The 26,788-nt window shown below is 38.2% G+C and overlaps 1 protein-coding gene across 1 annotated transcript; it reads left to right on the top strand.

Moving 5' to 3' along the window:
- The first annotated feature begins 335 nt into the window (after positions 1–335).
- LOC132619026 (uncharacterized) lies at positions 336–5,313 on the top strand. The gene is made up of 2 exons (XM_060334016.1): positions 336–1,130; positions 1,715–5,313. The coding sequence occupies exon 2, from the start codon at positions 1,733–1,735 to the stop codon at positions 3,020–3,022; it is 1,290 nt and encodes a 429-aa protein (XP_060189999.1). The 5' UTR covers positions 336–1,130; positions 1,715–1,732; the 3' UTR covers positions 3,023–5,313.
- Positions 5,314–26,788: the final 21,475 nt, after the last annotated feature.

The following is a 26,788-nucleotide window of genomic DNA, read 5'->3' as shown; positions in this document are numbered from 1 at the left end:
AAAGCTTTGGAGGAGTACTTGGAAACTAGTCTCCAAAATGGCTTGATGAATGAATACAAAAACCTTCCGTGGGCATTTGAACAAAATCAAGAAGAATTCTCAAATGCTCAATATGAGGAGAGAATGCCCATGTTGGAGGCCAATCATGAAAAGGAGGAATCAAGAATTGAAAATCCTCCAAACGAATCCATTTTCATTATAGATGCCAAAGAAGAAAAGAAATTAGAGTCAACAGTTATCTTGAGAAAAATGGTGGAAGTTGACTCTAGTTTGGGGGAAAATGAGAATGTCAAAATCCAAAAAGATTTGCAAATTGGGAGGTTGAAGTCTCATTCCAAGCATTTTTCAACATTGGATTTGTATGTTGATATGGGAATTAAGCCACATACATCCATGTTGGATGGTGAAGAAGAAAGACAAGTGCCTTACATCTTGCAATTCGAAAGAGTAAGAAGGCAAAATGACATTCCTCATTTGAAAGCCAAGAAGTGCAAAATGAAGAAATTAACGTTTGGCTTGTTCATCTACTTACCACCCCCCATCGCTCGTGGTCACAAACTTGATTCCAAGTTAGGTGCCCAATTCATAAGCTCCAAATGGCGAGAAAAGCGGTAAAGTTGGTATCCGTCGTGCCGCGACGTTAACTTAAGCGCTTGGTGGGAGGCAACCCATCGTTTTTAAATTTTTTTTTTTTTTTTTTTTTATCATTTTTGAAATTTGATTTTTTAAAATTGTTTAGTTTATGATTTGTGACTAATCTGCAAAATTTCACAATTTGAATAGGTTGAGTTTTCAGAATAGCCACAAATCAGTAGTTGCTGGTTTCTGCTTATTTTCTGAACTGCTGGTTGTTTGCCGAATTTTACTCTAGGCGATCGCGCCACAAAATCACGCGATCGCGGCACAAAAAAAAAAAAAAAAAAAAAAAAAAAAAAAAAAGGACGTTACCCATCGCGATCGCGCCATAAAGTCACGCGATCGCGAGGAAGCCCGATTCCAGGTAACTAAACAGATAAAAGAAGGCAAAACGGCTCAAAACACTAATTCCTCCACTTTTCCTCCAAAATCTTACTTTTCTCTCAAACTCAACTTCAAAATTCCGGTAAATTTCATCAACTTGCAACCACAAGGTATGTGATTCCTCCATTATCTTGTTCCTAGGGTTGTTTTTATCATCTTTCCATGTTAGAAATTGTGAGTTAAATTTTTTTTTTTTTTTCTCCATTTATTTAAGCTTGAAAAGGTGATGAAATTGTTGAAATTCTTGTGATATAAATTGTTGTTTGTTGTTGAGTGATGTGAGTTGAGTGTTGGTTGCTGATATAAAAAAAAAAAAAAAAAAATTGGGCAAAACACAAGCTTGAAATCGTTGAATTGAAGGCACAAAATTGATGCCCATAACCTGTTTGTGAAAATGCTTAGCTGAATCTGTAACGATTCAGCGCGATCGCGGCTTGTACTGGCGCGATCGCGCTGAGTAAATGAACAAAATTGCCGCGATCGCGGCTGTTCCTCGCGCGATCGCGATTGAGGAATAATGCAAAATGGCGCGATCGCGTCGGCTCTTCACGCGATCGCGCTGAAGGAAAAGTAGCAGTTTTCAGACAGAATGCTCGCACAGAGCTGTTACAAGCTTGGGTGCCCAAATGTCCTTAACCCAACTCCTCATTATACATCATTGTAGGTGCTCATATGCATTGTGTTTGTTTTGTAGGTACTTAAATTCACAAAAATGGCTTCATCATCCAGTGCTGCCCAAGTACCATTGATTGAATATTATGACACCACCACCTTCCAGTCAGCAAAATGTTCAAAGCTCTATGATAGACTGCTGGGAAAGAGCTTCATTGAAGAGAGGGGCTTTGTAACAGAGAGTTTGGAAGAAAAGATGCCCGAGTTCTATGGAAGGTTGGTGACAAGCGGCTGGATACGCTTTGCAGATGAACCAATCAGGGCAAATCATACCCTGGTACGGGAATTCTACGCAAATGCTGCAGAGGCAGACATTACACATAGGGCAATTGTCAAGGTCAGAGGTGTAAATGTTCTGTGCAATGCCTCAAGAATCAATGCCTATTATAATCTGCAGGATGGTGACAACAGCGAGATGGCACAGATGTACGAAAACCTGCGGCAACAATGGTTTGTGACCCACCTTCACGGTGGGGAACAACCAAAGTGGCTCAATACAATGCAGAAAAGGATTGACTCTGCAGAGTTCACCGCTGAAGCCAAAACTTGGCTTGATATTGTCACATCCAGGGTGCTGCCTTCAAAACATGATTCAGAGGTGCCGCTTGAGAGGGCTAAAGTAATTTGTGCTGTGATGGAAGGATTGCCTGTTGACGTGGGGAGGCTCATTATGCAGGAAATCCGGGAGGTGGTGCTTGAACGGACCAAGAGCTTATTCTTCCCATCACTAATCACTTACTTGTGCTCCACTGATGGAGTGCCCACAAGACCAGGCGACAGAGAAAAAGGGCCTGGTGGACCGATTTATCCGTTGAAAAAGAGAGGGCCTGGTAATGTACAAAAGAAAAGGAAGATTAATATAGATGCATCATCATTTGAGCAGTTCACAGCTACTGCATCAGATTCTATGGGTGGGGCATCTGCCCCTTCCATGGCTATACCAATCTTGCCACCATTACAAGAAGCCGCCAGGCCTTTCCAATATATCTCCACCCAGGTCCATGGGGTGGACAATCGGATCCAGCAGCTAGTAGCTAGTCTCCCTGCGGGCCCACATGGCGAAGGCACATCTACAGCTCCCTCAGTTCCTATTGGTCCGACATTAGCAGGTGTGGTGGAGGACATGAAGCATATCAAAGAAAAGCAAGGAAAAATTGAGAGGAGGCAGAAAAAGGCGAGGGAGCATGCGAAGAAGCAAAGCAAATTCCTGAACAAAATGATGAGCATTCTGAGGAGTGTATGCGGAGCGCAGCACGACGAGGAGGAAAATGAGGACGATTTTGTCCTGCCAGAGCCCAGCAGCTCCAGTTCAGAGAGTGAGCAGAGATGATCATAGCACGCAGTGCTAGCAGGTATAAAAAAAAAAAAAAAAAAAAAAAAAAAAAAAAGTTTTTTTTGTGTGTTGATGTACTGCAGTGAGGACACTGCAAGTTTTTTGGTTAGGGGTAGGAACCTCCTCGGTTTTTCTTTGCCAGAATTCTTTTCCCGAGGGGAGTTTATTTTGTTGAAACTGGCATGTTTAGGATGTTACTTAGGTTGAATAGAATAATTTTGTTTTATTTGGTACGACTTGATAACTAATGGCATGTATTGTGTTTGTGCAAATTGTTGGACCCCTCGAAAATTTTTTTTTTGAAAAATGCATACTTAGAACAGTTATTGTCTGACATGATTGATTCTTTATATGACATTGTGATTATTGGGGTGTTGTGTGTGATGAATTACTACTTAGGAGGTCACAAGTGTGAAAATTATTGTCCTTATGCCGATGTGTGTGTGAAGTGTTAGTTTGATTCTGTTTATGCATGTATAATCTAGAACTTGCCCGGTTGGTCTTGTTTGAAATGCGAAAGTGAGTTTGGTTGTGAAATGATCTTAGGCTTTCTTTGTGTAAATAAGTCACTGTGCCTAAATAAGCCTCTCCAAAAGCTGAAAATACCCCTAGTTTCCCTTTTTGAGCCTTTTTGACCTTTTTCTTGGCTAGCTAATTATGAAACCTTACCCTTTGTGAAATTAATCCATCTTCACACCCGTTCCCTCCTTGATGCTATTAATTAGATGAGGCAAAATGTCTAAGTTGGAGGTGAAGTAAATGTGAAGTACATGTTCAAAACATAAGTTGGGGGTGGTGGAGTTTGCTAGTGAAGATTCGATGTGGTAGTTGCGTATATACAAAAAAAAAAAAAAAAAAAAAAAAAAAAAAAAAAAAAAAAAAAATCAGAAAACTGTAACGCAAAAAGAATTCTAGGTTGGTTAGAAGTAAAACCACATCGAGGTTGAAAACTGAAAGAAAATAAAGGGGTGGAAAGAAAAGAGGCGAACTAAGGTGACAAGATGTTGTAGTGTTCAAGGAGGGTGAGTCACTAATATCCAAAAAGTATCCGACCCGTCCCTAAACCTACATTACAAGCCGAAACAAGTCCTAATGAGATCACAACCGAACAATCCTAGGATGAGAACATAGAAAATAAGGGCAAGCCTATGGTATTTGCATGTGTAAATATGAATTTTCTTTGTGAGTGTGAGTGTTTTTCTCTTCTCTTTCGTCTTCGTCCCATTCTTGTCGTATATATGTGTGTTGGGACATTTTTTTGGTCTATGTGAGGGCATAAGGATGAAAATTGAACAAAATAGAGTGACCGCCTAAAGTAGCGTTTGTGTGCACAATAATATGTTCGATAATATGATGTCATTTATTGAAGCTTCATGGTTAGTTGTAGTGTTCTTGAGTTGTTTATGTTGCTTTAAAACAGAAATTGGGGTGGTCCTTGGAAGAAAAAAATGCATGCCGGTAGTTCAGAGTCAAAACCAATATAGACATTGTTATTTTATGATATCTAGGTATTAGATTGAGTCGTGGTTTTGTATCGCTTGCTTGAGGACAAGCAAATACTTTAAGTTGGGGGTGTTGATGTGGCGTGAATTTACACCATAATCGATGCTTTTTAACTATAAGTTTTACTTGTTTTTGAGCAAGTCTGTGTTATTTTACGTGGTTTTTGTCATGTTTCAGGTTATATGAGGTCCCTAGAGCCTAAGTGTGGAAAACAAGCAAAAAAGTTGCAAAACTGGGGATAACTGGAAGTTCTGGAAAATTTCGCGGAAAATTACTCTGCGCGATCGCGCCGTGTACTCACGCGATCGCGCCATAGCACGAAATTAATTCCACGCGACCGCGCCGAGACTTCACGCGACCGCGCCCACGCGCTATTTAAATGACACGCGATCGCGTCGACTCAAACCGCGATCGCGATTGAGGGACAGGGGACGCTGACGTCATGAACGCGATCGCGCTGTCTCGTGGCGCGATCGCACTGAAGGAATTATGAGCGTTTTCGACCAGAACCTGGGATTCGCCGATTTCTTCCATTCCAGTTCATATAAATAGAAAACTAGGGCAAATTTTCAGTTCATCTTTGGCAGTTTTTCATCAAGTTTGGAGACTAGTATTTACAACACACTTTGGGGTTGAAGATTTGAAGATTTGGTTGAGTATTTCTTAAGCCTTTAATTCATTTCTTCAATTCCTTGCTTTGTATTGTATATCTAAGTGTGTAGCTTTCTATTCCATAACTTGAATCTCGTTTATGTAAGTATTCTTGATTAAAGTTTGGTTTGAAACTCTTGTTGTGCTTATGTATTGAATGGTTCTTATTGCTATTGAAGTGGGTCTTTGTTGATTTAATTAATCTCGTTCTTGAATGTTTCCAAAGGGATTAGCTAACCCTAGGACTCACCCATTTACTTAGATTGAGCTTGGAAAAGGAAATCTAGGTTGGGAAAGATTAATTAACAAGAATTTGGGTCATTAAACTCATCTAATAACTTGAGCTCGGAAGAGGATAGTTACTTGAGGTTAGATTGATTGTGCCTAATATCACACTCTAAGGCTTGGAAAAGCTTAGAGTGAAATTCATTGATTTGGTTGGAAGACTTTCAATGAGATTTTAGATATCATTATCTATTGACACAAACCCGTTCTTAGTTGTAAAATCGTGAAATACATTGGATCGTTACTTGAGTGTAATTTCCTTTGTATCCAAACTTGTGGCCATTGATCATTTTACTCGCTTTCTAGGTTAGTTTACATTTCCGCATTAGTTATAATATTTCTCAAAAACCTAAATATTATCCATCGTTTGGCTTTAGCGTAGTTGGTGAAAGTTCCTTACTTTCTTAATCGCCTAGCATATTGTTCCCTGTGGGATCGACCCCGACTCATAGTTGGGTAAATATATTGCATACGACCGTGTACACTTTCTCTTTGAGGAGTGTATTTGGACGTTATCAAATGGCAGACACCAAGTTCCATCCTGCTTTGGCTGTCTCCAACATCAAGAATCACATCCCAATCATTCTTGAGATGGAAACGGATCATTATTCGGCTTGGGCCGAATTATTCAAACTTCATGCCCGGTCTCACCGTGTCCTTTCCCACATTCTGCCAACCAGAAAGGAGAAGGCTCCTACCACCGACGACGAAAAGGAGTTGTGGTCCACTTTGGATGCCACGGTACTTCAATGGGTATATGCAACCATCTCCACGGACTTATTGCATACAATCATCGAAGAAGACCTATCGGCAAAGGAGGCCTGGGATCGCCTCCGTAATCTTTTTCAAGACAACAAAAACTCTCGTGCCGTTGCTTTGGAACATGATTTCTCTCATGTCAAGATGCGGGATTTTCCAAACGCTTCGGCGTATTCCCAACGTCTCAAGACCTTGGCCGATCAACTTAAGAGTGTGGGGGCTCCGGTGACCGACAACCGCCTCGTTCTCCAACTGGTGGCTGGACTCCCAGAGGCATACAAGAATTTGGGTACCTACATCCGCCAAAGTAAGCCTCTTCCACCATTCTCCGAAGCTCCGTCAAGTTTGTGCCTTGAGGAAAAGGCGTTGGCTGAAATGCACGATGACTCGCCCGCGGCTATGGTGGCTAATTCCAAACGTGATTTTGATGACTCTTCTCATCTGGAAAATTCTGGTCGTTCTCACCATCATCGGGGCAAAAAATAACAACAAAAACCGCGGCTCTAGCGGCGGGAATAATAACGGCGGTGGCCGTGGTTCGGGCGGCGGCAGTGGCAGCCGACGCCGTGGAGGACGCCCCTCAGGTGACCAGCAGCAGTGGCAACAGCCCTCCTCACCGTGGGAGTGGGGTTGGATGCCTTAGTGGGCTCCCCCTTGCCCGTATCCTACCACGCAGTGGGCTCGGCCACAGCAGCAGTGGCAGCCGCCATCTTCTTCGTCTGGCCCGAGGTCGCTGGCCCAGCCTGGCATTTTGGGCTCGCGACCACAGCAGCAGGCATATGCAGGCGCGGGCCCCCCGACGCAATGGACTCCGACGGATATTGAATCGGCCATGCACACGATGACGTTGAACCAACCCGATTCGAATTGGTATATGGATACCGGCGCCACGTCCCATATGACATCCACAAAAGGTACTCTCTCGTCTTATTTTAATTTGAGCAATTGTAATACTGGCATTGTTGTTGGTAATGGTAATTCAATTCCAATTCGAGGTTGTGGTCATGCTAAATTGCCTCCCCCGAACCCTCCTTTATTGTTAAACAATGTCCTTCATGCGCCAAAACTCATAAAGAATTTGATATCGGTTCGTAAATTTACTACTGATAACTATGTGAGTGTTGAATTTGATCCTTATGGGTTTTCTGTGAAGGATTTCCGTACGGGGATGGCTCTCATGAGATGTAATAGTAGGGGTGCTCTCTATCCATTGTCCACCTTCAAATTTTCCACCAATTCACCGTCGACTTTTTCTGCCTTGTCTTCTACCCGTTGGCATGATCGTTTGGGCCACCCGGGAGCTTCTATTTTGGATTTTCTTAGGCGTAATAAAAGCATTGAATGTAATAGTTCTAGTTCATCTAGTATTTGTCATTCTTGCGTTCTTGGTAAACATGTTAAGTTGCCATTTGCTAGTTCTATTTCCGAAACTTTGTTTCCATTTGACATTATTCATAGTGATTTGTGGACTTCTCCAATTTTGAGTTCTATGGGCCATCGTTATTATGTTCTGTTTTTGGATGATTTTACCAACTATTTGTGGACTTTCCCTTTGGCTAGAAAATCTGATGTTTACTCAAAATTCATGGATTTTAAGACCCATATTTTTACTCAATTTGAACGTCCTATCAAGAATGTCCAATGTGATAATGGGAGGGAATATACTAATAGTCAATTCGGAAAATTTTGTGCATCCAATGGGATGTCTTTCCGTCTTTCGTGTCCTCATACATCCTCTCAAAATGGGAAAGTAGAAAGAAAAATTCGTTCACTAAATAATGTCATCCGGACTCTTCTTGCTCATGCTTCCATTCCTCCGTCTTTTTGGCATCATGCATTGCAAATGGCGACGTATCTCATTAATATTTTACCAAGTAAGCTATTGGGTCACAAATCACCTTTAGAAGTCCTTTACCAACGGAAACCATCTTATTCTCATCTCCGAGTCTTTGGGTGTTTATGTTATCCCCTTTTTCCGTCTACTACTATTCACAAGTTGCACCCTCGGTCAACTCCATGTGTATTTTTGGGATATCCACCAAACCATCGTGGCTACAAATGTTTTGATTTATCCTCAAATAAAATCATTATTTGTTGTCACGTTTTATTTGATGAGACTCAATTTCCGTTTTCCAAAATCCATACTCCGGCTCCCACCTCTTATGACTTCCTTGATGATGGCCTCTCTCCTTACTTGATCAATCATATAGCCGCCAGCCCTCCACCGCTGCCCTGTCCCCCTCCGTCGCTACCCGTGACTCAGGACCACGCCGACCCCTCCCCACCTGGGCAACAACCTCCATCGTCCTCTACGCAGGACCAGTCCGCCCCTCTCCCCCACCAGCTTCCCACCACCCTGCAAAACTCGACCATTTCTCCATCTGTCCAGCCCAATACCCATACATGCATGGTCACTCGTAGTCAGCGCGGGATTTTCAAACCCAAGCACCCATTTAATCTACATGCGGCGGTTACCAAGTCCCCCATACCTCGTAAACCGTTAGATGCGCTACGTGACCCGAATTGGAAATTGGCCATGGATGATGAATATGATGCTCTTATTAAAAATAAGACGTGGGATTTGGTACCCCGTCCACCTAATCTGAATGTTATTCGGTCTATGTGGATTTTTACTCATAAAGAAAAGTCTAATGGTGATTTTGAGAGGCATAAAGCCCGTCTTGTAGGTGATGGCAAAACACAGCAGGTTGGCATTGATTGTGGTGAGACTGTCAGTCCGGTCGTGAAGCCAGCAACGATCCGCACTGTCTTAAGTCTAGCTCTATCTAAACGTTGGCCCATTCATCAGTTGGATGTCAAAAATGCATTTCTTCATGGCGAGCACAAGGAGACGGTTTATATGCATCAGCCTATGGGTTTTAGAGACCCATCTCGTCCCGATTATGTGTGTTTGTTGCGCAAGTCCTTATATGGGCTTAAACAGGCACCGAGAGCTTGGTATAAAAGATTTGCTGACTTTGTTTCTTCCATTGGTTTTGCTAATAGCAGGTCTGACCACTCCTTGTTCATCTATCGCAAAGGGCACCACTTGGCTTACATTTTACTATATGTGGATGATATTATTCTTACTGCTTCTTCAGATGCTCTCCGCTGTTCTATTATGGGCCTTCTTGGCTCAGAATTTTCTATGAAGGACTTAGGTCCTTTGAACTATTTTCTTGGCATTGCGGTGACCCGTATGTTTCTATCACAACGAATTTATGCTACGGACATTATTGAACGTGCAGGAATGTCCTCGTGTAAGCCTTCTTCCACTCCGGTTGACACTAAACCGAAGGTCAGTGCCTCTTCTGGCGATCTGTGTGACAATCCCACTCATTTCCGGAGCCTTGCAGGTGCTCTTCAGTATCTTACCTTCACCAGACCGGATATTTCTTATGCCGTACAACAGATTTGTCTTCATATGCATGCTCCACGAGATACGCATATACTTGCTCTTAAGCGGATTATTCGGTATATTCAGGGTACTCTTGATCATGGTTTGCATCTCTACTCATCTTCAGTTACTGATTTGGTTTCATACACTGATGCTGATTGGGGGGGGGGGGGGGGATGTCCAGACACCAGACGCTCGATGTCGGGTTATTGCGTGTTTTTGGGAGATAATTTGATATCCTGGTCATCTAAGCGCCAACCTACTCTTTCCCGCTCTAGTGCAGAAGAAGAATATAGAGGGGTTGCTAATGTTGTCTCTGAATCATGCTGGATACGTAACCTCCTCTTGGAACTACATTGTCCGATCCCTAAGGCTACTTTAGTTTATTGTGATAATGTCAGTGCCATTTACCTGTCAGGAAATCCAGTCCAACATCAGCGCACCAAGCACATTGAGATGGATATACATTTTGTTCGTGAAAAGGTGGCGCGCGGCCACGTCCGTGTCCTTCATGTTCCGTCCCGATATCAGCTCGCCGATATTTTCACTAAAGGACTGCCACAGGTCTTATTTGAAGATTTTCGGGACAATCTCAGCGTTCGTAAACCTCCCGTTTCGACTGCGGGGGTGTGATAAATAGTGTAAATATGTAGTAAAAGAATATTTTGTAAATCTTCTATTTTAGGTTAGTATAGTTTGTATCCTAATAGGACATTGTAACTATGGTATATTTACCAACTCAATCAATGAGAATGATCACGGAATTAATCTCTTTCAAAAATAATTTTCCACTTAGCCTTTTGCACATTCCGTAGAAAATATTAACTCCAAAAAAATAAATATTTAACTAAACTATCCTTACGTAATTAATGCTTGATTACATAAATAGGGATAAATTTAAAAGAAAATATTTAATTCCTTTTTTATTATGTAAACGAACATTTATTTTAAATCAAAATATATAAAAAAATTAAGTGGACACTTATTATGAAGCCGACGGAGTATCTACAAAGGGTAAAAGCACCAACTCCCATCTCAAGTATTTAAAGCTTGAAAAGGAAGATGGAAAATTAAATACAAAGGGGCAATTAAGTTCATGTCAGGCAATTAATAATACTTAAATGACAAAAGCAACAACTCCAATTTAATAAGAACTAGATGGCGTATGCCCGTGCTGCGCACGGATCCAACATTTTGAATTATAGTGTATCTATGTGTATGTAGTTGTGTTTGGGTAGTAATAATATATATATTTTATATTGCTAATAAACATACATAAGTTTGCACTATTTTTATGCATATATATATATATATATACACACACTATGTTCAAAACACGATTAATATAATATTATAGTTTGTGCTCCGTATTCAAAACTTTATTATATTAGTGTTTGTTACGAATACAAAGTTTGCAAAAGTTTATTAATATTTTTTAAAAGAGAAGACTTATTTAAAAGGAAACTATTTTCCTCTCTTTGAGACAAAGCAATAGCAATATTTAAGCATCAGTTGATACTTTGAATTTTAATTCGATTAATTTAAAAGTGTAAAATATTCTATTGTTAATGTATGTAGATTGGACCTAAACAATACTTATTATTTTTTTATCAAATTTTGATTTAGATCATTCTAATTCAAATTCAAATTATTAAATTAATTTTACATGTTTAAAACGAAACAAAGTAGAAATTTAATTTTCTATTTAAATGAAAAACTACTATTTTTTATTTTTTGGTGAATATTCTTGGTTTAGCTCATTTTACTTGTCATGTTGTGTTACACCTCGGAAAATTCCCCGTTGATGCACAGTGAATAGACTAATGAAGAGCACGAAGTATATGGTATTTCAATAAGTAAGGGATGACATTTGATGACCCTAATAAATATTTCAAAGACATTCGGAGTAAGAGGAGAAAGTTTGCCAAGAAAGGGCAAGGCATACGATGCGTATCGGAAAGGATTTACAAGTAAAAAGTTAATGATGATTTAATAGCGTCTTGGAGAAGAATTATAATGTCCCTTAGATCGTTAATGAGGTTTTAAACAAGTATCAAGAAGGTTCCATAAGGATTGGAGATCAAACGAAGTGACGAGAACAAGATCAGAGAGAAGATGGGTTCCACGGCCGATTATACGGTTCGTATAATGTTATACAGTCGGTATAATGGTCCGCAGAATCGTCACAGTGAAGTCCCTCACTTGTGGGATTATACGGTCACTTATACGGACCGTATAAAATTATACAACCCGTATAATGTGTCGTATAATGGTCACAGAGGCAAGATGTTGAAGAGGTGATTTCACGTTCACTTATACGGACCATATAAAATTATACGACGCGTATGATGTGCCGTATAATGGACACAGAATCGAGAGGTTGAAGGGGTGATTTCACGATCACTTATACGGACCGTATAAGTGTCCGTATAATTCCCCGACGGATCAGATTTCTACGTTATTAAAAAGGGACCAAGTTCATTATTTCATTTCATTTTTCATCCAACACTTCAAGAACTCTCTAGAAACCCTCTCCACTCTTCATCCATAAGAACTCAAGGGAAATTTATGATCAACTTCATCAAACTAAGAAAACCAAGTGTAAGAAACTCATTAAAGATCATCCAAGTCAAGAAATTTCATTGGAGATGAACTAGGGTTTTGGCTCAAGTGAAATATTCCACCCAAAGCTTATTCCTACAACATCTAAGGTAAGTTTTATGATATTTCCATGTTATTTAAGGTATTGAGAAGTTAAAACACTTGGATTGTAAAAGGAGATAGAAAATGGGTCGTGAATGTGGGAATAGTGTCATTTTTGAGTAATAGCTTGGATTGAGTAATGATTCTTGATATGTTATGAATATAATAATGTTATAAATGATATTGAGAACATGGGATAAACATTGTATCTGAGTGAATGTAATAGTGTGCCATGACTATGGGTATGGATGACTTGAAGTGAATTGAGGAATATGGATAATGTAAGAGAATAAAGACTATGGTTATGACGTTGTAAATGTATTATTGATGTTTGGGAGTTGATATATGATATGGAGAAAGTCGTATAAATAAAGGAGATGCTGTCCAATTTTCTCTAGCTTTAGTCTGGTATGCTAAGTTATCGATTTCTAATGATAGTATAACTCTAATGAAGGTAGAAACGTGAGCATTGAAGGGGAACATGCAAGTGATAGAATAGTTGAACGGAAAGGTATGTAAGGCTAACCCTTCTTTGGCCAAATATCTAATCTTCTATGAGCCTATGATGTCCCCCAAATGATCATATCTTTAAAAGCTACTAAGCTCATGATTCTCGATATGTTACGATTGTACTAAATTCCTCCAATGATGAGTAATCCTCTAGGGATAGATGTAATGAACGACGATAGTAAGGATGCTAAAGATGCTTATGGGATTTTATGTATATGTGCCTATGTATGGCTATTATGAAACCCCGAGCTTATAAGGCCGGGTAGAATATATATATATATATTGCGTGCGCACCACTGCAGTTGGGTACGGACAACCCTGAGCCTTGGTAGGGCCAGGTATGTGTAACCCTGAGCCTTGGTAGGGCCAGGTATGTATAACCACCGAGCCTAGCCATGGTCGGGTACGCAACACACCGAACCTTCGTGGTCGGGTATGCTATGTAAATGATATGTATATGAATATGTGTATGAATATGAATATGAATATGTATATGAAAATGATTATGTATATGAAAATGTAAATGAGTACGGATATGAATACGGATACAAATATGGATGTATGTACAAAATCACGCATTAGAAATGAAAAGTCCCTATGGAAAGCAAGTAAGTGTCTATGACGTTGGATCTACTACCTCCCATCTTATGCTATTTCTTATGTTGCTTATTATGCTTCTATAATGATGTTGATCATGCTTTACATACTCAGTACATTCTTCGTACTAACGTCCTTTTGTTTGTGGACGCTGCGTCATGCCCGCAGGTGGCCAGGGAGACAGACTTGATCCATAGCTTCATTACTCAGGGACCACATAGCAGAGCTCCATTTCATTCGGAGTTACAGCTTTTGGTATTTATTCTTTTGTGTACATATTTATGGGCATAGCGGGGTCCTGTCCCGCCTATATGATATGACATACTCTCCTTAGAGGCTTGTAGACATGTGTAAATGGTTAGATGTATTTGGCCTTGTCGGCTAGTCTTGAGTATATCATTTTGTTAGCCTCGTCGGCTTATGTACATTGATATGGGCATTGTTATATATATATATATATATATATATATATATATATATGTATGTATCGTTGCCCAATGGGATTAGTATGAATAATGGATGGAAAGTATGAATTAGCTATGTGGCTCACCTAGATGTAAATGTGAAAGTATGATAAGAGGTGCCCGGATGGGTTAGCACCGGGTGCCCATCGCGGCCCTCCGGTTGGGTCGTGACAAAAGTGGTATCAGAGCAGTTTTGTTCTAGTGTGTGTCTACGAGCCGTGTCCAGTAGAGTCTTGGTTATGGGTGTGTTGCGCGCCACACTTATAAACAAGAGGCTGCAGGCATTTTAGGAATGCATGACCTTCTTTCTTCATAAGATCGTGCGATAGACTAGGCCCGTGCACAACACGGGCTATCGCTTACTAATAGTGTCCAAACAAGATTGTTGCAGCAAAGTATAATTGACAACGGCAATTTGAACGATTGCCCTTATTCGGGGGTGGTCTTTAAATTTTGCCCCTCAAATTGGTGGTATTTAATTTTTTCCCGTCGCTAAAACTCCTTGATTTCGGGTTCGAACACCTGTCAGTCTAAAATTTTAAAAAAAATTGCAAGGTAGAGTTTGGATTAACTCTACCCTTCAAGCAGAGTTTTGCTACCTTCAGAAACTCTGCCTCATCCGGCAGAGTTTGACCGCAAATTCTACTTAAGGTAGAATTTTGCCTTCAGGCATAAGACAAACTCTACCTTAAGGTAGAGGTTTGCATTAAGGCAATTTATTTTTATAAAGTTGGAATTTTGTAAAACTCTGTCTTAAGGCCTAACTTTATTTGAATAGGCATAATTTTGCTATGAAACTCTACCTTATGATTTTTTTTTACTAAGCCAGGACTTGAACACTAAATAATATGATATTAGGCGAAGGACATAAATTAAAGACCAGCAATTTGTGGAGCAAAATTTAAAAACCATTGCCTTTGAGGGGCAATCCGCACAAAAAAATGTTTGACAACACAATGGAAAAAAAGTCAGAATTTTCGGTGGAAGATAAGGAGGAAACCATAGTGAAGGGCACCTGTCCCATCATTTAATCAACAGATTCTTTTCAGCTGTTCCTCGTATCCACCATCATGGAAAACTTTTATTACGTACTTTACACGATCGACACTAACTGTGTGAGATATTGTTTCTATCACCTAATTATAAGTATCGCCTCACACAATTAGTGTTAATCGTGTGAGACGTAACAAAAAAAAAAAAAAAAAAAACTCACACCATCATAACTTTTTATGAGGCTCATTTAATTCTTGATTTAAGTTTTAAACAATTCATAATGTACAAACACAGTTTATCGTGATTTAATTTAATTAATTATAGTTGATTATTGGCTTATCTTTTAAGTTATCGTTCCCTTTGTCATAATTTATATCATACTCATTTTTCAATCTGTTCAAAAAGGATATATCATACTTTCATTTTTTTGTTTGAAACAATTTGATAGTTTAAAATTCTTATTTTACTCTTAATAACATGATCTATAGTCATATGAATATCTAGCTTACTTTAAATTTTAAAAGTTTTTCTGTTATTCTTAAACATCGTGTCAGATAAATAACTTCACGTAAATTAGGACAGAGGAAATATATTGGATTTTCTATGAAAAGTTACTAGTTTATTAGAAATGGACCTAATCGGATCATGATATAAGAATCTATACTATATATTACTCTAGATAACTTAAACTCGTTAATTCAAAACATTTTTTGAAGCTGAGTATTGTATGCATCTGGCGAGCAGCCAAGTTATAGCTACAGGAAGGTTACCCAACCCACAATCCATAAATTATGTTACCAGTAGAAGAATTGTGAAAGGCTAAATTATTTTTAAAAATTACCAACACTTACGCAGGTTTTTTAGGATTAAGGTGAACAAACGGTTATTATCACCTTATTTAGGGAGATGGGGAGATCGACGATGATGTTTCACATCGTATTGGTGCAGGATGGATGAAATAGGGGCTCGCTTCTGGAGTGCTGTGTGACAAGAAAGTGCCACCAAAACATAAAGGCAAGTTCTACAAAGTGGTGGTTAGACTGACTTTGCTGTACGGGGCGGAGTGTTGGCCAGTCAAGAACTCTCACGTTCAGAAGATGAAAGTCGCGGAAATGCGAATACTACAGTGGATGTGTGGGCACACTAGGAAGGATATGATTAGGAATGAAGATATCCGGGGGAAAGGTGGGAGTGACATCGGTGGAGGACAAGATGCGGGAAGCGAGGCTGAGATGGTTTGGACATGTCACGAGGAGAGACACAGATGCCCCAGTGCGGAGGTGTGAGAGGTTGGCTATGTACGGTTTCAGGAGAGGTAGAGGTAGGCCAAAGAAGTATTGGGGAGAGGTGGTTAGAAAGGACATGACGCAGTTTCAGCTTACTGAGGACATGACCTTAGATAGGAGGTTGTGGAGGACTCAAATTAGGATAGAAGGTTAGGAGGTAGCTTACTTCTTTCATCCTAATAGTTGTAGTTTGCTCATTCGTTTATTGCCATCTGATTTCTGTTTATATTGTTGGGTCTTGTACTTCGAGTATCTTATTTATTTATGGTAGCTACTATTTATCATGACTTTCTCGCTTTTGTTGCTTCTCGTTTTCATATTGTTTTGTTATGCTTGTCCTTATCTGACATTTTGTCTTGTTCTTGTTCTCTCTTGAGCCGAGGGTCTTTCGGAAACAGCCTCCTCACCTTTCAAGGTGAGGGTAATGTCTGCGTACACTCTACCCTCCCCAGGCCCCACACTGTGGGAATTTACTGGGTATGTTGTTGTTGTTGTTGTAAACGGTTATTATCACCTCCTAATATATGCATACTTATAGATTTAGTAATTTGATTAGAAGAATGCAACAGATATATAATTTGGAGTCGAAAGTTCTTAGTAAAATCATATGAAGTATAACTCAAGAAAGGCAGGATTATTCTAATAATTACATATCCGATTTGGCCTATGAACGACTATGCAAACATACGTTTCATGCTTGTTTGAGTAATAGCAGTGAGATTTCTCAATATCATGCTAAGAATAGTTAGGATTTCTACAAGAAGATGTCATTCGTTTGATGAGAAATAAAAAGGAACATCGAAAATTCGAATGGTTGAAGCTGAAGCAGAATCTTCTACTAGAGCATGAACACTGTATCCAGGACCGATGAAGTACTTACAGGCCTTGATCGTTATAAAGGGCGATGCTACTGTATCCAGCGTGTAGTTGGAAAAAAATGATCAATATATATATATATATATATAATAAGTCCACGGTTGTCCAAGACTCCAAATCACTGAAAGGTGGGTACATAAAAGCATGCTACCGAAATAGAGTAAATTCCCTAAGGTCACTCATGTATTGAGAATTGCCTACAAATATCACTTTTGTTTTTTTTAGGACTAGAATATCACTCAATTATCATTATTTTCCTCAGAATATACTAAGCACACAAAACTCTTCTTTTCTCCTAGTTGACATGTCATGTCACATAAAATTTTATTTTCTAAGATAATTTCAGAGACCCCCCTCACATTTAACCTTGTAATACTTACTTCCCTATGGTTTAAGATATTATGCTCACCTCCTATACTTTTAATTTTTTGTATCCAAACTTGTTTAAATGATAATCTTGCAACAATATTCCAAAAATACCCCTTTGTGGCACTAATATAGTTATTTAATAGTACTCCGACATGACTGATAATCCGAGCAATATTTCATTCAAAGTCTTTAATATTATGTTTGAATTTTTTTTATCTTGGATTCGGATTCATAAGACGAATACACCTAAGAAAAAAGTAAAATTATAAAAAATAATATAACCATTACTTTTTTCATCTAACATGAGATAATACATTTTTATTTTGATAGTTTTTTGGACTTAAGAACAAAAAATAAATCATGTTCAAATATAAAAATTAGATTTTCTGCACATATGCACCAGACAATATTTTACTTCTCTGGTAAGTATTTTTATAATAAACTAATTAACAATATTTTGTACTTAAATATTGCATATGTAACTGAAAAAATTACATCTAAACTTTAATATGTTTAATTTGTATAACAATTAGCAAGTTCTGTAATTTACAAGAAAATAAATGATGCATCTAATGAAAAGTTGTGCCCAATGGATCACTCTAGGTCGAATATTTTAATTCTAAAGTAATATATTTTAAAGGTTTTCGTCCCACAATTAAATATTCAATATAAAGCCAAGAAAGGGTAACTTTGAAATATTGGATACGTCTTATCATTACGAGGAGTTTGGTTACAAAAAGTTGAAAATAAGAGAGGTGAGCGTAATATCAGAAACCACAAGGGAAGTTAGTGTTATAAGGCTTAACTTAAGGGTAGGTTTATGCAATTATTCCTATTTTATTAAAAAAAAATAGAATCTTATGTGACATGCATGCCAACTAGGAGAGAAGGAGAGTTTTTTGTGTTTAGTATATTCTGAGGAAATTAGTGATAGTTGAGTGATATTTCAGTCCTAAAAGAAACAAAAGTGATATTTATAGACAAATCTCAATACATGAGTGAACTTTTAGGAAATTTACTCCACCGAAATACCTTTTCTATAATAAAACCTTTAAAAAAAAAATTTACATGATGATTTAGAAAAGAGAGAAGATATCATTTCAACTTTGAACCTGACACGAAAACTCACTTTAGTAACTAAACTTAAGTTGTATTTATATAACCCTCTTAACAACTTTCATTTCAATTATTTTTCACCCTGAAAAAATAATACCACTCTCACAATGTGAGGTGTATTACACTCGCGCCACGTCATTGTCATGTCAAAAATTACCAACCCTTCATTTTTTGTTTTTCTTTTATTATTTTTTCTCTTTCTCGTTCTTCTTCTTCTTCTTCTTCTTCTTCCTTTTCTCTTTCTTCTTCTTTCTCCTCATTCTCACTACACTTGTAGCAACCACCACCGCCGCCGCCGCCACCGCTGCTGCCATCACCACCAAAAAAGAAAATCATTATTATTACCCGTCCAAATTGGACAACTGCCTTTAAAAAAAAATCATCACCATCATCTTTAACCCACAACCACCACCACCACTATCATCTCCCCACCAAATTTCATCCAATTCGTTCTCAAATTAGTCCCACTTATACTCAGATTCGCCCAAATTGATTGTTTTAGTTGTTATTATTGACCATTATTAATTTGGACTAACTACCCTTCAAAAAAAAATATATCATGATCATCATCTTTAACCCACACCCACCACCACCATCATCTGCCCACCAAATTTCATCGAATTCCTTCTCAAATTAGTCCCACTTACACTCAAATTCGTCCAAATTGATTGTTTTGGTTGTTATTGTTGGCCATTATTATTATTATTAGCAAACTCATTTCTTTCATAACCATTATTCCATAACTTTATTTTTGAAAGAAAACAAAAATCAAAAATCAAAATCAAGAAACCAAAAAATGGTGAAAATGCAAAGAAAAGATGATGAGAATATAGAGAGAAAGAGGGATTTGTGAAGAAGAAGGAGGAGGAAGGTGGTGGGGGCGGGGCTGTGGGGTGAAGAAGAAGAAGGTGGGTGCGGGGCTATGGGTTTTGGCCGTTTGGTTGGGGTTGGGGGGTGGGGTGTGAAGAAGAAGGTGGATCTGTGGGGAGTCGGGGGGTGGGTTGTGAAGAAGAAGGAAGTAAATGTAGGGGCTGAATGGGAGTGCGGGGGTTGGGGGGTGGGTTTTGAAGAAGAAGAAAGTATTTTTATGATATTTTTTAATTGTATATTATTTTTATTTTATTTTTTAATAGTATATATATATATATCAGCGGGTCCACCTTTTTGTGTTTTTTACTCTCTTAATTTTTTTTTGCCACGTAAGCATTTGGGGTTGTATTTAATTAAGATGAAAATTATTAAGGGGGGTATATAAATACAACTTAAGTTTAGTTGCTAAAGTGAATTTTTGTATCAAGTTCAGTAGTGAAATGATGTCTTTTCTCTCTAGAAAATAAGACAAATTCATGCGTATGAGATTCAGATGTTCTTGGATTCTCAGCCTTGGAAAAATGATGCAATTATGGCGAGGGAAAAGATATCAGTCATTTCCTACTTTGGTTTTTTTTCTTCATCTTCTTGTTTTCTTTTTTCCTTTTTTAAATTTTTTTTAGGGATGTGGCATTTGAGAGTTCACGATCCATCCAACTTTAGCATTTTCGAACCATTTGAGATAAATTATAAAGATAAAGAATTTTGGATTATATATGTAAGAATAAATCACGGGGCGAGAATAACAATCGCGTACCTGTTAACAACGCAGCGGAAGAATTATTGAACTCACCACCAAAATAATTGCCCCAAATCGAACTTCGATTCACTAGGAAACAAAGTTAATATCCACGAACTAGATGTCTTTCTTGTTGCTTTGTGTGTTTGTTGGGAGGAATCTACGAGATCAATATCTCTACAAAGAAGAAAGAACTTTTTTGTCATGGAGAAGTTATTCTCCAGAAAAGTTACGAACTGAACTGCTTTTTTCTCTATTTTTTAATATAGCAATAGTTTTAGAAAGTTAAATAACTTCCCTGGTAACTTCCTCATCTTTATCTTCTACCAGGTTCGAATAAATTTCCTGGGATCCTCTTCCTTTCGAACTACAAACATGGGAATTGTTGAAATAGCTTTTTGATTGAAAGAGGATGATTCCTATAATACATTACTCCAGTCGAGTCCAATGGAATTTCAAATTTTATTTTGTTCAAAACGTGTTGCAGAATGATCTAGAAAGCAATTGATATTGATATAGTTTGCTTCAAACGGGTCGGGTCAGTTCACATGGGCGACCCACGACCCAATATCCAACATCTCCCACTTCGCACATGGTGGACTAGACCCAAACTAGTACCATGTTAATAACACACTAACTCATACAAACAAATAGTTCGTGCGACTTGCGAGCATCAAAAGCTATACCTTTTAAGGTTTTACAAGAGCTCTACGTAGGAATTCAATCACATGCGGAAAGAATTCACTACTAACATGAGGATCTTATTACTCGTAATACCCTAGATATCATTCACTAATCCAGTAGCAAGTTATCTGATCCCTCATCCCCGAAAGACGAAAACTCCAGTTCATGTATAACTTTATTCACAATTACACTTGTTACCCTTATGGTAAGTGTAATGGTCGACCTGTGAATACAAGTTACATTTTTTTAATCTTAGTTGTCTTCCCTTTCTACTCGAAACTATCCATCACAAATCAACTGCTTTCCTAGACATGCACTGCATTGCCGAATCACTCATAACTATTAGTGACATGCTAAAGTAGCATGTAACACCCCGTAAACTTGAACTAGGTGTGAATTTGTGAAGATCTAGTGTTAAGATGATATTTTATCTATATGAAACCATTCTTGATGAATTCGGGTGGAAGATGGTCCTTTTGAAGCCAAACCAACTAGTGAAGTTCTTAAGACCTCTTAAATTCGCCTAAGTTTTGATAGTTCTGTCTTCTGGGCGATTTTCATGAAAATGTGTTGCGAATTTGGAAAATATTCCTTGATGAAAGTTGTATATCTTTGAAATAGCTTTCCAACGGTAGGTCGCCCATCCCAAACAAAGTTGCGTACAAAAGGTTATGCCCGTTTTACTGAAGCCTGTCTTCGCTGGAAATTTTGCCTGTGTTACGGTGAGACGTTACGGACCGTAACACGTGTTACGGGCCGTAACATGAACCGTAACATCTCAAAAATTTCCAGAAACTCTCTGGAAATTTCCACCAAGGGACGGTCCAAAGGACGGTCCGTAACACGAAGGACGGTCCGTCCTTCAGAGGCATCCTATGGCCCGTTTTCACAAGAAAAATATAAATAAGACCCTTGTTTTGTTTATTCCGCCACTTCCTAAACAACCCTAAGGACGAAAATCATTCCCACAAGTCTTCAAATCAAAGGTAAGGGAATCCTTAACATTACTAAATCATTCTAACATCAAACCCATGATTCTTAACATGATTTTTGTGACCAAAACCTAGGGTTGCAACATAATTGTTCCCAAAGTGATTCAAGCTAGGGTTTGGGTGTTCTTCATTAGAAAAGTGATTTGTTAAACCTTGTTTAACAAATTAAGGTATGTCTCTTTTGAAAATCTTATTTTGGAATGCATGACTTCTTTTCTTGAAAGTTCTTTATTGAATAAAAGGGTGAACTTCTCATACAAAACCCTAATGTATGTCTCTCTTTTAAAAACCTTATTATGGATATATGTTTTTTTTCTCGAAAGTTCTTTATTGAATAAAAAGGGTGAACTTCTCATACAAAACCCTAATGTATGTCTCTCTTTTAAAAACCTTATTATGGATATATGTTTTTTTTCTCGAAAGTTCTTTATTGAATAAAAAGGGTGAACTTCTCATACAAAACCCTAATGTATGTCTCTCTTTTAAAAACCTTATTATGGATATATGTTTTTTTTCTCGAAAGTTCTTTATTGAATAAAAAGGGTGAACTTCTCATACAAAATCCTAATGTAGGTCTCTTTAAAAATAAAATCCTTTTTTAATATAAAGGTAATTTATATGTCTCTTTTGCAAACTCTCTTGAAAGATCGATTCTTTATAAAAGTATGTTTTGAATGATATGATGAATTAGTTTTACACTCTTGAAATCTATTATAGGTTTGATTAATGGTTAATGTGTGTGAGGGGACAAACCCACATTAAACCTAGATTGTAACAAACCCTACATATGTATGTGATATTATGAATGTTTTCCTCTATAGGAGATGCTTAATAATGATGGTTAAGGGTTGGTAATGATATTCTCATTGATGAATTAGGACATGGAATCCTTCGTAAAGAAGTTATACATTTTCAAAAAATTCTTTGAAATGATTTATCTTTACGATATGGCATAATGAACCTTAATGGTAAATGGTGATGTGATTACCTTGGGATGAATTATAATTCGGCTTTTATGTTATGAAATCTGTGGATGTGATTTTTCCTAGCCATTCGGGAGGATGAGTGGTCACCGGGGATTTCATATTCCGGTGTGCTTACGCCTATCCATTCGGGAGGATGAGTGGTCACCGAGGATTTCATATTTCGGTGTGTTTATGCCTAGCCATTCGGGAGGATGAGTGGTCACCGAGGATTTCATATTTCGGTGTGTTTATGCCTAGCCATTCGGGAGGATGAGTGGTCACCGAGGATTTCATATTCCGGTGTGTTTATGCCTAGCCATTCGGGAGGATGAGTGGTCAACGAGAATTTTATAATCCGGTGTGGTGCGTTGTGACAAGGGAACCCTACGGTCATCCCCTCGATGTGATTGATTCTTGGGCTTGTATAGGCATGTGTGATATTCGTAATCTCTCATGGAACGGTTGTTGACAATCATGATCAATTTGAAAGGCATAATTGAAAGTTGTAACTTGACAAAAGACTTTATAATCGGTTTTCATAATTCTTATTGAGATACACATGCTGAATACCTGTTTTCATATTGCTTAATGGTTTTGTAAAGTGTTTAACAAATGATATTAAGATTCACAAAGTGGAATGACTGTTTTTATACTATCCTTTCAGAACTGATTTCTTTATGTATTATTATATTTTATTTTTATAATATTGAGCCGAGGGTATTTCGGAAACAGCCGTCCTACCTTGGTAGGAGTAAGGTCTGCGTACACTCTACCCTCCCCAGACCCCACGTTGTGGGATTTCACTGGGTTGTTGTTGTTTTATAATACTTGTTGTCCCCGAGGCACTTACTGAGTACGAAAGTACTCAGACATACTATTGTTGTTTTTGATGGTATGTTAGTAACGGAGAAGAGCAGGTTCGTGATACTCTCGACGCTTAGGAGAACTTGCTGCTGTTGTTGATTTGGTGAGCCCACATTCTTGTTAGTGGGACACTTCCTGTTTCATTTATTATTCTAGATTTCCGGGCTGCGTCCCGAAGTTAGACGATTGTTGTGTCTCTCAAAAGCTCCATAGATAGTTGTCAGAATTGTGGGTAGATTATCAAAAGTCTCGTACGACTTAATGGGTGTTCGCCACATTTTAGACTATTACTTATAAAGACTCCCGCTGATTTAATTCATGTATTCATGATTTGTTACATTTAATTTATAAACTGTTGGAGGCGAATGTTGAACCTGGCGGGTTCAAGTATCATTATTGTGTTGCTTAGGTTCTTCCGATGTTGTTCATGACGTCGGATGCCGGTCACATCTAGGGTGGGTTTTGGGACGTGACATAGCAACATTGATCAGTACTTCAAGAAACAGTAAAAGGTCAAAGGGTATTCCAATGGAAAGTCAATATTACTTTCTGGGTCTCACACAATGAAGAAGCAGGGATCCATTCCCCATTAACCCACTGGTCGCTAAGCACACGTGGTATGAAACACGTGTTAAGGCATTCTCACCTTATATTAGTGCGTATATATCATTACTTTACTCATTCAACACCGTACATATCTTGGTCTAGACACCTCTAGATGTCTAACCCGAGTTTTCCTTTTAAACAATCCTCAAATCCAACTTTTTGAAAAAACTCGCATCTGGCTTACAAAACAAGTCATAAGGATGTTGTAATCCATTAGTCTGAGCTCTAGTCAAGACCACTTTATCAAAAGATATATATGACCTTGCACTAATCAAGGTTTCAATAGGTCTCATCTCTGCACATTCCTTGACGTCAGAGTCGATTGCCAATGTGAGAGAGCCGATCTTGCGCCTTGTTCGACACACTTATATCCTTCTTTAGGATATCATCACATGCATATAGAATATCAATATAATCTCAATCATAATTTCATCAATGAGTATATTTTACAATACATAAATATTAACATATCCTTCGCAAACCTAGAGCCACAAGATGTTTCTTAAATATGTCTCTAGATATTGATTTGGTAAGAGGATCAACTATCATATTTGCATAGTATGTATTGTAATGTTATTTCTCCACTTGCCATGATGTCTCACGAAGTTATATGTACTTGAAATCAATTTGTTTGGTTTTGCTATGATACTTAGGATCCTTTGTATATGTAATAGCCTCTTGACTATCACAATATAAAATTATTGAATTCTTAGAATTCTTCGCAATATGAAAAATGCTCAAAGAATCCTTAACCAAACAATTTCTTGTACTACATATGAAAAAGCCACGAACTCAGCTTCCATAGTTGAAAGAGTCATGCAAGTTTGTTTCTTACTTTTCCATGATATAACACCACCATTAAGTAAGAAAGCATAGCCAGATGTTGATTTTCTATCGTTCCGGTAACCACTCCAATCAACATCTGTATACTCTCTCAAGTGTAAATCATTTCCACTGTAACATAGTGAATAATCAACAGTTCATTTCAGTTATCGTAAGATCCTCTTCATAGCTTTTCAATGATCTCTTCCAGGATTGGACTGATACCCGCTTACCAGACCTATGACATAACAAATGTCCGGACGAGTACACATCATAGCATATATCAAGCTCCTGACAACACTAGAATATGGAACTCGAGACGTGTCTTCTTTTTCTTTTTCAGTCTCTGAAAACATTTCAAGGCTTAAAGTCTCACCTCTTGCTATAAGAGTGTCCATGAGTTTGCAACTATTCGTTCGGAAGCGTTCCAAAATTTTGCAAAGTTTTCTTTATATAAGTTTCTTGAGATAGACTCAAAAACTTCTTGGAACGATATCTTTGGATTTTAAGACCCAATGTGTAGTCTGATTCACCCATGTCTTTCATGTCAAATGACTTTGAAAGCCATGGCTTGATAGTTTTTACATACTCCAAATTATTTCCAGCAAATAAAATATCATCCAAGTAAAGGGAAAGAATTACAAACATTCCATTGGACTTCTTCACATAGATGCAATGGTCTTCATCGATCATGGTGAAATTACATGATTTCACCTCTTTATGAAATCTCAAATTCCACTACCTTGAAGACTGCTTCAGGCCATAATTAGATCTTTTTAAATTGCAGACTTCTTTTTCTTGGCCATTAACGATGAAACCTACAGGTTGTTCCATGTAACTTTCCTCGTCTAGTTCTCCATTGAGAAAAGTTGTCTCGACGTCCATTTGGTGTAACTCTAGATCCAAACGTGCAATAATAGCCAAAAGTAAGCGAATTGAGATAAACTTCACAACTGCTGAAAATGTTTCCTCATAATTTATTAGAGCTGAGTAAACTTTTTGCCACCAATCGTGCCTTGCATCCTTCTATTGACCCGTCCTCTTTGCGTTTAACTTTGAGAACCCATTTGTTCCCAATAGCTCTATGCCGGGAGGAAGTTCAACCAGATCCCAGACTTTGTTGGTTCTCATGGACTTTAATACTTCTTTCATTCATCCACTCATCTTTTCAGGGCTCGCTAAAGCCTCAGTCACAGAATTAGGCCCATCCAATCCTGTGGAAGATACCAAGAAAACGTGATCTTCAATCCCATAAGATTGTTTAGGTATACCTTTTTTTGGTACTCTTATGTACTTGAAATTCAGATTAATCATGTCACGACCCGACGAGGGGCCATGACGGGTACTCGGAGCTAACTACCGAGCACCACCTCATTCTAATACTCATCAAACTTATCTTGCATACATTTATTGCCCTCACACATCTAATCATAAGGAAAACCATTTTTCCATTTCAAGCATATCTGCCTTTATATACATAAGCCCTTCTGCTATCAAAATAATATATATACAATGAGGGAAATCATGAGACCATATCACTCACACATACGTATCTACGAGCCTCTATTAGAGTACTAGATATAAGACCGGGACAGGACTCCGCCGTGCCCAAATATGTACACAAAATAATAAATCAAATAGCACCTTCGGAATAATGGAGTGCTCTTGTAAATATGCTAGTCAGCTCCTATGAATCCGGATCGCCTCCCTGT

Source organism: Lycium barbarum, chromosome 11, assembly GCF_019175385.1.
Source record: "Lycium barbarum isolate Lr01 chromosome 11, ASM1917538v2, whole genome shotgun sequence".
In the NCBI taxonomy this organism is placed as follows: Eukaryota; Viridiplantae; Streptophyta; class Magnoliopsida; order Solanales; family Solanaceae; genus Lycium; species Lycium barbarum.
Note: the sequence above shows the minus strand (reverse complement) of the source record. Positions and strands in the feature narration are given on the sequence as shown.

Bases quoted from the DNA above. Each gene is read 5' to 3' on its own strand.
- LOC132619026 (XM_060334016.1), top strand. From the start codon at position 1,733: ATGGCTTCATCATCCAGTGCTGCCCAAGTACCATTGATTGAATATTAT.